The 10,973-nt window shown below is 35.2% G+C and overlaps 1 protein-coding gene across 1 annotated transcript; it reads right to left on the bottom strand.

The window, feature by feature from the left end:
* Positions 1 to 4,725: 4,725 nt before the first annotated feature.
* On the bottom strand, positions 4,726 to 5,613 carry LOC126752109 (uncharacterized). The gene is made up of 2 exons (XM_050462680.1): positions 5,499 to 5,613; positions 4,726 to 5,395 (listed from the first exon to the last, which is right to left on the bottom strand). Exons 1-2 carry the CDS (start codon positions 5,547 to 5,549, stop codon positions 4,820 to 4,822), a joined length of 627 nt encoding a protein of 208 aa, XP_050318637.1. The 5' UTR covers positions 5,550 to 5,613; the 3' UTR covers positions 4,726 to 4,819.
* Between the last annotated feature and the right edge of the window lie 5,360 nt (positions 5,614 to 10,973).

Raw genomic sequence — 10,973 nt, 5'->3', positions numbered from 1 at the left:
GTATTGCGGAGTGTTTTCATTCATTTCGACGACATGACCTAGCCAGCATAGCCGCTGTCCCTTAATTCGCTGAACTATTTCAACGTCGTCGTATAACTCATACAACTCAACGTTTCCTCGACAGTCCTTGCTCTCTAGAAAACTCGTAACACCGACTCATCAGATGTTGCCATCGTCCATGCCCCTGCACCATAAAGCAGGACGGGGATGATGAGTGACTTGTAGAGTTTGGTCTTTGTTCGTCGAGAGAGTACTTTACTTCCAGAGTAGAGTGAGAAGACCGTTTGTTTGATGACAAGAGATATTTCGTCTTGCCTTTGTTCACTATCAGACTCATTTGCTTTCCTTCCTTATTCAGTCTGGAGAAAGCAGAATTAACGGCGCGGTTGTTTAGGCCAATGACAACAATATCACTATGTACACTCTTATAGAAGATTGTACCTTCTCGGTTTAGTTCTGCAGCTCGAATTATTTTCTCCAGAAGAAGGTTGAAGAAGTCACACGAAAGAGAGTCGCATTGTCTGAAACCTCGATTGGTACCGAATGGCTCGGAGAGGTCCTTTCCGACCCTGACGGAGCCTTTAGTGTTGTTCAACGTCAGTTTACACAGCCGTATTAGTTTTGCGGTGATATCAAATTCAGACATCGCGGCATAAAGGCAGCTCTTTTTCATCCTGTCAAAGACAGCTTTGAAATCGACAAAGAGGTGGTGTGTGTCGATTCTCATTTCATGGGTCTTTTCCAAGATTTGGCACATAATGAATATCTGGTCAGTTGTTGATTTTCCAGATCAAAACCACACTGCTAAGGTCCAATCAGTTTGCTGACGGTGGGCTTTATTCTTTCACACAATACGCTAGATAGAACCTTATACGCGATGTTGAGGAGGCTAATCCCACGGCAGTTGGCGCAGATTGTGGGGTCTCCCTTTTAGTGGATTGAGCAGTCATAAATTTCAATCGTCGGGCATTTCTTTCGTCCGACCACATAGGGAATAGCTCTACAAATGTAACTGCTTAACCAGAAGCATTACTACACTCCATTGCAACCCATTATTGGATCTCCGATATTTTTTTATACAAATGAAAGCATATTTATCTGTTAGCTGTTTATTTTACTGGTGAAGTACAAAACGATGTCTGAAGTTACTACTACTGATCAACGTAATCATATCTGGAATACCGTCGCAATGATGGGAACCGGAACATTCCCATACATTTTCTTTCTCGTTTCAACCATTGACAACTGACAAGCTTTTTCACGGATGGATCGAAGTTAACAGGGGGAAATGAAATCTTCTGTCGCGAGCTCTCCGTCAAGTGTAGCGTCTTTCCAGCGAAGGTGGCTGCCATCAAGATGGCAGTAGATGTATTGCTCAAAAGTGCAGTTTACTTCAGAGAGGTGTACATAGGCTATCCTTTCAACAAATGCGCTCATTGACTATGCACACAACACTAGTCAAGGAGTGCATAACCCCTTAGCAATAGTATCAAGCTTCTTTCATTTTAGATTTGTGTGGATGCTCGGTAACAGCGAAACCGCTGGAAATTTCAAAGCCAATGAGCTTGTTAGGGAGGGCAATCAATTTCATCCGATTGGAAACGTGTCGGTTTCCTGAAGTCCTCTTGCGTTCTAGCTGAACCTATGAACCTTCATTGAGTTCAAAAACGTTAAAAACCTTGTACGACTGCGAGATCCTTTGACCCTGCTTTCAGCAAAGTCTAGACGCAATTTGAGGTATACTGACAGACACTCTTTGCTAAAGTTGTATGGAGAAAGCCGAGCTGAAATCATCTTGTCACCTTATCTCCTATTATCGAGCCTAGCCGAGTGGCTCAGATCGATTAAATTGAAATGAGAGCAAGCTACCCAAAGGGCTTTTGTTCCACACTTACGACTGAAAGCTCAACACTTGTTGCTCATTCCTCTGTTTTACTTTGCTACTTTATATCTGAACCAAATCTGCTTGCTTGTCTTAAAGATGTTTACCACATACCGTCTGCAGCGAGTCCTCTGCACTGTAATTAACAAATTTCTACGAATAAAGAAGGAGAGAGCTAACGTTAAGGATTTGCATGGGCGTCAGCGCCGAGAGCAAAGAAAGGCAAACCTCAACAAACAAGTGAACTTTCACAAAACAATTCTCACCATTATTATAAGGCCACCAATGGCACCTACGCTACCACAAAGTCAGCACGAGTCTGGAACATAGTTATTATATATTGAGAATAACAAAATAATACAACAATAACACAATGTTGGCTGCACTTGACATTGAATTTGCAGCAAGACCATATTGTTTCGGTATTTCGTATTCCTATATTTTTTGTATATTTTTCTTTTGTATGCATGTAGGTGTATGTGTATGTGTATGTTTCTTATAAAACACGTTTCTACGTATTTTCACTCGGACTTCTTTACACTTTCGTTGCCTTCAATGCGATTCTTTAATGGCGGCCTTTCCTTCTTCCACTCGCTTTGCCTTCCGGCGCGGCTACTTGTTTCGGTTTCGGTCACTCTGGCAGCCATAAAGTACAAACAAATTAAAGTTTTAATTAAATTTACGGCTGCGCGCTTGTTACTAGAAGTTTACTTTACCGAAGTAGCGCCAACATTTTCAATATTTATTGGTTCCATACACGAAGAAACTTTCAGATTTACAGCATGCAGTAAAATAATTGGGCACTTGTACGCTGGTGGAAATGGCCAATTAAGGGTTTGTTGCAGAAATAAAACCTCATTTATTAAGTAAACTTGTGCTATAAAAGGAAATTCTGAACAGGGAAAGTATTAAAACAAATTGATTTCGGAGTAAAATCGTTTGATTTGAGAGTCTCTTCGGTTTTCTATTTAAAATTTATTAAATGGGTGTTAATTTTACTTTTTTCCTTTGATATTTTATATATAACAATATGCGATTTAACATATCTATTATATATTCCGAGAGAATAAACTTTTCCAATAATACAACAATAACACAAGAACATTGGTTGCACTGCGACATTGAATTTGCAGCAAGACCATATTGTTTCGGTATTTCGTATTCCTATATTTTTTGTATATTTTTCTTTTGTATGCATGTAGGTGTATGTGTATGTATATGTTTCTTATAAAACACGTTTCTTCGTATTTTCACTTGGACTTCTTTACACTTTCGTTGCCTTCAATGCGACTCTTTAATGGCGGCCTTTCCTTCTTCCACTCGCTTTGCCTTCCGGCGCGGCTACTTGTTTCGGTTTCGGTCACTCTGGCAGCCATAAAGTACAAACAAATTAAAGTTTTAATTAAATTTACGGCTGCGCGCTTGTTACTAGAAGTTTACTTTACCGAAGTAGCGCCAACATTTTCAATATTTATTGGTTCCATACACGAAGAAACTTTCAGATTTACAGCGTGCAGTAAAAGTAATTGGGCACTTGTAAGGGAAATGGCCAATTAAGGGTTTGTTGCGAAATAAAAATTTATTACAGTAATGCTACTTGTGTACCTTCCTATAAAAGGAAACAACAGGGAAAGTATTAAAACAAATTGATTTGCGGAGTAAAATCGTTTGATTTGAGAGTCTCTTCGGTTTTCTATTTAAAATTTATTAAATGGGTGTTAATTTTACTTTTTTCTTTGATATTTTATATATAAAAATATATTGTCTATTATCTATTACTTCATTCCGAGAGCTGTCTTTAAACTTTTCCACTATAGAACGCTTTTAACACAAAGAACATCTCGTTCAGACTCTGCGAGAGACCCTCAGAGAGGCATTAGCTGGTAGCTCTCTTCGGCAGGAGAGGACTTTAGTTCCGAATTTTTAATTCTAGGAACATTTCAAGTATCGTTTTCGATATTGGTGTCTCAAGTATATACTTAAATGAAATTGTCTGCATGTTCTAAGTTATAGATGTAAATGCTGGAATCCAGACAAATTTTACTTGACGACGGTTCGACTTCGCGCAGTATTTCCTGGGTAACTCTACATAACCGGACTTCACGGCCTTCAACTTCTACAGATCACTAGACCCATTCGCCATGCTTCTTTGTTCAACCTGCATAAGTCGGAAAAACTGTACGGTTGCTTGGAAAATACACTTTAATAAAAATGTGTATTTGAGCGTATTGAGTATGAAGAGCTTGACAAGCTGTCCGGCAGGGGTAATGCTCGAAAATTCTAAGAAGAAATGCGGCGACTAACAGAAGGTTTCAAGGTCGGATCATACTTTTGTAAGACTAGAAAATGTGATCTAGTAACCGATGCCCAGAGTATACTAAAATTATGGAGGGAACACTTCTCCAGCCTGCTGAATGACGGTAAAAGTATAACGCCATGAGAAGGCGAAGTCCTAATCGATGACGATGAAGCAGACGTTCTATTGCCCGACCATGAAGAAGTACGAACAGCAATTAACCGTCTGAAGATGGATTGCCGGCCGAGCTATTCAAATACGGTGGCGATGAACTGATAAGGAGCATGCATCAGCTTCTTTGTAAAATAAGGTCGGACGAAAGCATGCCCAATGATTGGAATTTAAGTGTGCTCTGCCCAATCCATAAAAAAGGAAGGAACAGCACGAAAAGGAGCTGCCTTTATGCCGCGAGATGACTACATCGATCCAACTCCTCACGCTGATCATTTATGTACTGTCTCCTACGTTTCCTTCTGGATATAACAAACTTTTGGTAAACTTAAAATATTCTCTTCAGGGCAGAATTATTAATAACAAAATGGCACTATTTACGAAAGAAAACCAACCCACTTTTATTTTGAATTAAAATATATATACATTGACTTTAAAAACTATTAAACTCACTTCTACGTATAACAGAATTATAACTCAAAATAATTCCATAGTTTAATCCAAAGTTGCCACTTTTCATCTTCGTCACTTTCGTTGTATTGTTGATGTAAACTCACCAAGCCAGCGTCCAACTCCCGCTCCTCTGGCGTCAGTGTGGCAATGAAATCATCAAAGGCTTCGCCAAGGAAAAAATTAAATCTTTGCAACTCAAATGCCAGCTGTCTATGCTCCTTTACATCACTCACTAAATTAATATTCGTTTGAGAAATTAATTCGCCGATTATGTTGGTCGCGGAGCGCACTTCAAGCGTATCTAACGGCTCATTGATTAAGTTTATTTTTTCAATTTTGTCCAAAGCGTTCTTCAAAGCAGTGATTTTGTTGTTATCCGCAATACTATGCTCTGGCGCAGCTTGCAAGTCAGCTAAAATAACTTTAATCGCCTCATATGAAAATTGTGCAAAATGCTTTTCAAATTCCAACAACACCTTATGGCGTGCGGTTAAATCGAGTTTACTGCTACCGGAGAGATCATTAACGCCTGTGCTGATTACTGCTTGTGCCTCCTCGATTTGCACAGGTACAGCTGAGCTGGTAGTGATCAGCTGAAATGGAGTGAGGTTAGTTTTGACTTGGAATATTTATCTGTCTACATATTTCTTACAAAATATTCATGCAAATAAATAAAATAAATTTTTGAACAATCACCTGTATCATGATGAAGGATGATAATAACGTAACAGCAAAGAATTTGGCCATCGTTGCTCTGTTGCAGCCGCTTGGTCTCACTCCAATAGAATTAAGAAGATAAGTGGCTCGAAAACTGTCAATACACTTCATTTTATAGTAACTTGTCTTTAATTCTAATGCGTTTTCATTTAATTGCCTTCGATAATTACGTGTTAAATTCTTAGTAATCAAGTAGAGTATTTCCAACGAAAGTACCTGTTTATTTACTGAGACGACATTGGGTGCAATACAATATATTTAAGCTTACTTTGTTTTTCTACATAATATGATTGAAGATTCAAAGAATTAACTATGACGTATGGTGTGGGTTTGTTGGTATTACGTGGTGCTATGGAAAAATTTTGTAATTTTAATTCCATTGATTACTCCCAACTATTTCAGTTATTGTTATTGAATATGACTTTGCATTGTGATTGTAATTGTATTTGTATTTGTATTTATTTTTGTAGTTTAGTAGATCGTAGCTTGTAGTTTTTAGTTTTGTAATTTGCAGTTTGTAGTTTCTAGTTTTGTAGCTTTGTAGTTTTGTAGCTTTGTAGTCAAGTAGTTTTGAAGCTTTGTAGTTTTGTAATTTGTAGTTTTGTAGTTTGTAGCTTTGCAGCTTTGTAGTTTGTGGTTTTGTAGCTTTGTGGTTTTGTAGTTTGTAGTTTTTAGTTTTGTAGTTTGTAGTTTTGTAGCTTTGTAGTTCTGTAGTTTGTAGTTCGTTGTTTTGTAGTTTGTAGTTTTGTAGCTTTGTAGTTTTGTAGTTTGTGGCTTGTAGTTTGTAGCTTTGTAATTTTTAGTTTGTAGTTTTGTAGTTTGTAGCTTTGTAGTTCTGTAGTTTGTTGTTTTGTAGCTTTGTATTTTTTAGTTTGCAGTTTTGTAGTTTTGTGGCTTTGTAGTTTTGTAGTTTGTAGTTTTGTAGCTTTGTAGTTTTGTAGATAGTGGTTTGCAGTTTGTAGCTTTGTAGGTTTGTAATTTGTAGTTTGTAGTTTGTAGTTTGTTGTTTTGTTGTTTGTAGTTTTGAGCTTTGTAGTTTTGTAGCTTTGTAGTTTTGTAGTTGGTAGCTTTGTAGTCTTGTAGTTTTGTAGTTTGTAGTTTTGTAGCTTTGTAGTTTGTAGTTTTGTAGTTTTGTAGATTGTAGCTTAGTAGTTCTGTAGTCTGTAGTTTGTTGTAGTTTTGTAGTTTGTACCTTTTTAGTTTGCAGTTTGTAGCTTTGTTGTTTTGTAGTTTGTAGTTTTGTAGCTTTGTAGTTTGTAGCTTTGTGGTTTGTAGCTTTGTAGTTTTGTGGTTTTTTAGTTTGTAGTTTGCAGTTTGTAGCTTTGTAGTTTTGTCGTTTTGTAGTTTGTAGCTTGCAGTTTGTAGTTTGTAGTTTATTGTTTTGTAGTTTGTAGCTTTTTTGTTTGTAGTTTGTAGCTTTGTAGTTTTGTAGTTTGTGGTTTTGTAGTTTTGTAGTTTGTTGTTTGTGGTTTTGCAGTTTGTAGCTTGTAGCTCTGTAGTTTTGTAGTTTAAAGTTTGTAGTTTTGTAGCTTTGTAGCTTTGTAGTTTGTAGTTTTGTAGTTTGTAGTTTGTAGCTTTGTAGTTTTGTAGTTTTGTAGTTTGTAGCTTTGTTTGTAGTTTTGTAGTTTTGTAGTTTGTGGTTTTGTAGTTTTGTAGTTTGTGGTTTGTAGTTTTGTAGTTTGTGTTTGTAGTTTGTAGTTTGTAGTTTGTAGTTTTGTAGTTTGCAATTTGTAGCTTTGTAGTTTTGTAGTTTGTGGTTTGCAGTTTGTTTGTAGTTTTGTAGTTTGTAGTTTGTAGCTTTGTAGTTTGTAGTTTTGTAGCTTTGTAGTTTGTAGTTTTGTGGTTTTGCAGTTTGTAGTTTGTAGTTTGTAGTTTTGTGGTTTTGTAGTTTGTAGTTTGTAGTTTGTAGTTTGTAGTTTGTAGTTTGTAGTTTAAAGTTTGTAGTTTTGTAGCTTTGTAGTTTGTAGCTTTGTGGTTTTGTAGTTTGTAGTTTGCAGTTTGTAGCTTTGTAGCTTTGTTGTTTGTAGCTTTGTTGTTTGTAGCTTTGTGGTTTGTAGTTTGTAGTTTGTAGTTTGTAGTTTGTAGTTTGTAGTTTGTAGTTTGTAGTTTGCAGTTTGTAGTTTGTAGTGTATAGTTTTGTAGTTTGTACCGTTTTAGCTTGCAGTTTGTAGCTTTGTTGTTTTGTAGTTTGTAGTTTGTAGCTTTGTGGTTTGTAGCTTTGTAGTTTGTAGTTTGTAGTTTTGTAGTTTGTAGTTTTGGTAGTTTGTAGTTTGTAGTTTGTGGTTTTGTAGTTTTGTAGTTTGTAGTTTTGTAGTTTGTAGTTTTGTGGTTTTGTAGTTTGCAGTTTGTAGTTTTGTGGTTTTGCAGTTTTGTAGTTTAAAGTTTGTAGTTTTGTAGCTTTGTAGTTTGTAGCTTTGTTGTTTTGTAGTTTGTAGTTTGTAGCTTTGTGGTTTGTAGCTTTGTAGTTTTGTGGTTTGTAGTTTGCAGTTTGTAGTTTGTAGTTTGTAGTTTGTAGTTTGTAGTTTTGTAGTTTTAGCTTTGTAGTTTTGTAGTTTTGTAGTTTGTAGTTTGTAGTTTTGTAGCTTTGTAGTTTTGTAGTTTGTAGTTTGTAGTTTGTAGTTTGTAGTTTGTGGTTTTGTAGTTTTGTAGTTTGTAGTTTTGTCGTTTGTGGTTTGTAGTTTGTAGTTTGTAGTTTGTAGTTTGTAGTTTTGTAGTTTTCAAGTTTAAAGTTTGTAGTTTTGTAGTTTTGTGGTTTTGTAGTGTGTAGTTTGTTGTTTTGTAGTTTGTGGTTTGTAGTTTGTAGCTTTGTAGTTTGTGGTTTGTAGTTTTGAAGTTTGTAGTTTGTAGTTTGTAGTTTGTAGTTTGTAGTTTGTAGTTTGTAGTTTGTAGTTTGTAGTTTGTAGTTTGTAGTTTGTGGTTTGTGGTTTGTAGTTTGTAGTTTGTAGTTTTGTAGTTTTCAAGTTTAAAGTTTGTAGTTTTGTAGTTTTGTAGCGTTGTAGTTTGTAGTTTGTAGTTTTGTAGTTTTGTAGTTTGTAGTTTTGTGGTTTTGTAGTTTGCAGTTTGTAGTTTTGTGGTTTTGTAGTTTCTGGTTTGTAGTTTGTAGTTTGTAGCTTTGTAGTTTGTAGCTTTGTTTTGTAGCTTTGTAGTTTTGTGGTTTGTAGTTTTGTAGCGATGTAGTTTGTAGTTTGTAGTTTTGTAGTTTGTAGTTTGTAACTTTGTAGTTTTGTAGTTTTTAGTTTTATTTTGTAGTTTGTAGTCTTGTATTTTTGTAGTTTTTAGTTTGAAGCTTTGTAGTTTTATAGTTTGTAGTTATTAGTTCGTATTTGTATTTGTAAGGATTTGTAGTTTGTAGTTTGTAGTTTGTAGTTTGTAGTTTGTAGTTTTGTAGTTTGTAGTTTTGTGGTTTTGTAGTTTGCAGTTTGTAGTTTGTAGTTTTGTGGTTTTGTAGTTTAAAGTTTGTAGTTTTGTAGCTTGTAGCTTTTTGGTTTTGTAGTTTGTAGTTTGCAATTTGTAGCTTTGTAGTTTGTAGTTTTGTGGTTTTGTAGTTTGTAGTTTGCAGTTTGTAGTTTGTAGTTTTGTAGTTTAAAGTTTTTAGTTTTGTAACTTTGTAGTTTGTAGCTTTGTGGTTTTGTAGTTTGTAGTTTGCAGTTTGTAGCTTTGTAGTTTGTAGTTTTGTGGTTTTGTAGTTTGTAGTTTGCAGTTTGTAGTTTGTAGTTTGTTGTTTGTGGTTTTGTAGTTTTGTAGTTTGTAGCTTTTTAGTTTGTAGTTTGTAGCTTTGTAGTTTTGTAGTTTAAAGTTTGGAGTTTTGTAGCTTTGTAGTTTTGTAATTTGTAGTTTTTATTTTTGTAGTTTGTAGTCTTGTATTTTTGTAGTTTTTAGTTTGAAGCTTTGTAGTTTTATAGTTTGTAGTTATTAGTTCGTATTTGTATTTGTAAGGATTTCATAGTCAGAACACAACAAAGCAGAGGTAAATATAAAATTTACATTTCTAAGCCTTGTGAAATTATATAGGAAAAGATAAGCTGTAATTAACAATATGAACAATCCAGGCGACTTAATAAAAAAAATTTGGTATACATATTGAAGTAATTAAAATTGCTCCCTCTTTACAAATATTCCTTCTACCGCAGTTGTGCCTCTTATACTCAACTTTAAGCGAGAGCACAACAGATATATATTATAGACCAAATTTTTTTGAATCATATGTTCTCTGACATCACCTTTTTGCCATATTTAACGGCAATTACTTTCATGAGCATTTCGAAAAGGTTTACTGCCGCACATTTACATTTTCCTACTTCCATTATACGGAACATTTACTTAAATCAAATAGTTTACCTCTGCACATTCGTGTAACCTGTACCCAGTTGCTACCAGGCATACCTACAACAGCTTGCCAAAGTGACGCAAAAACTTCGAGTTAATTTAAATTTGTAAATCAAATATTTGCGCCTCATTAAACATACATTTTCGATTGTTGTTTGCACAAAACATGTTTAGCCTATATAAACAGTGGAAATGCGCCGGAAAGTATGCAAAGTAGCTGTGCTAACCGGCATTTAGTTGTCTGTAGGTACAGAAAGGGTCACGTTGGGGCATTTAGTGGTCGGCCTTTTGTTTATTTCGTGTGCATGCAAAAATCTGTGTCGTAGAATTTTCACTCGTTTCGATTTCGCTGATTGTTTGCGTTCGCTTTAAGTATGCTAATAGGCGCGGGAGAGCAAGGCGCATTTTGTGGAGTATTTTATTAAATATTTGTGTTTTTTACTGTTTTTCTATTGATAATATTTTAATTGGTATGATTTTTCTGTTTGTTTGCATAAAAGTCGTCTGACGTGGAGTATGTTTTTCAACCAATTACCATATTTATTGCACACTTTTGGGCACGACTTAATTGAAATGCCTTATTATATAATCTATTTTGTTAGTACTTGTTAAAAACGGCTTATTATGTATTAGTTTATCAGCATATTTGTATAAATTTTCACTTTCTGAAAATCTTTTGAACACAAAAATATATTTAATGTAGCTTCTAACCCTATAAGTAGGCAATTGTTGGAGACATTCGTAAAATGTTCTTTACACAATTTTTGCTTCTTAGCAGGTAGTTGTGAGTTTAAAAACACTTTAAATAATGCCCCAAAATGTTAATGACAGGCCCACGCGTAAGGTGTTAAAGAAGGTAAAATTTCGCGCGTCGTCCTCAACCTCAAAGGAGCTGCAATAAAGTAATGGAGTCGCACGCACATACAGACATTTTTATGCCTTTTTAACACAGACCATTTTCAGAATTTTATATACATATGAGTTCTTCTACCACATATATTTTATGTGCTGAATTAAAGTCTTTTATTTTCTTTATTCTTGAATACCCTGAACAGGTATATGTGACCTGGTCTACGAAAAGGGGGCTTAGGTGTCAAAAAAAAGGAGAACAATTAATGAGATAACGAG

Source organism: Bactrocera neohumeralis, chromosome 3 (genome assembly GCF_024586455.1).
Source record: "Bactrocera neohumeralis isolate Rockhampton chromosome 3, APGP_CSIRO_Bneo_wtdbg2-racon-allhic-juicebox.fasta_v2, whole genome shotgun sequence".
NCBI lineage: Eukaryota > Metazoa > Arthropoda > Insecta > Diptera > Tephritidae > Bactrocera > Bactrocera neohumeralis.
The sequence above is the reverse complement of the archived record's forward strand: the minus strand, read 5'-3'. Positions and strand labels throughout refer to the sequence as shown.

Excerpts from the sequence above, each read along its gene's own strand:
- LOC126752109 (XM_050462680.1), bottom strand. The coding sequence starts at position 5,549 with ATGGCCAAATTCTTTGCTGTTACGTTATTATCATCCTTCATCATGATA. Across the intron at positions 5,396-5,498 it reads CATCCTTCATCATGATACAG|CTGATCACTACCAGCTCAGC; the intron begins GTGATTGTTCAA and ends ACTCCATTTCAG.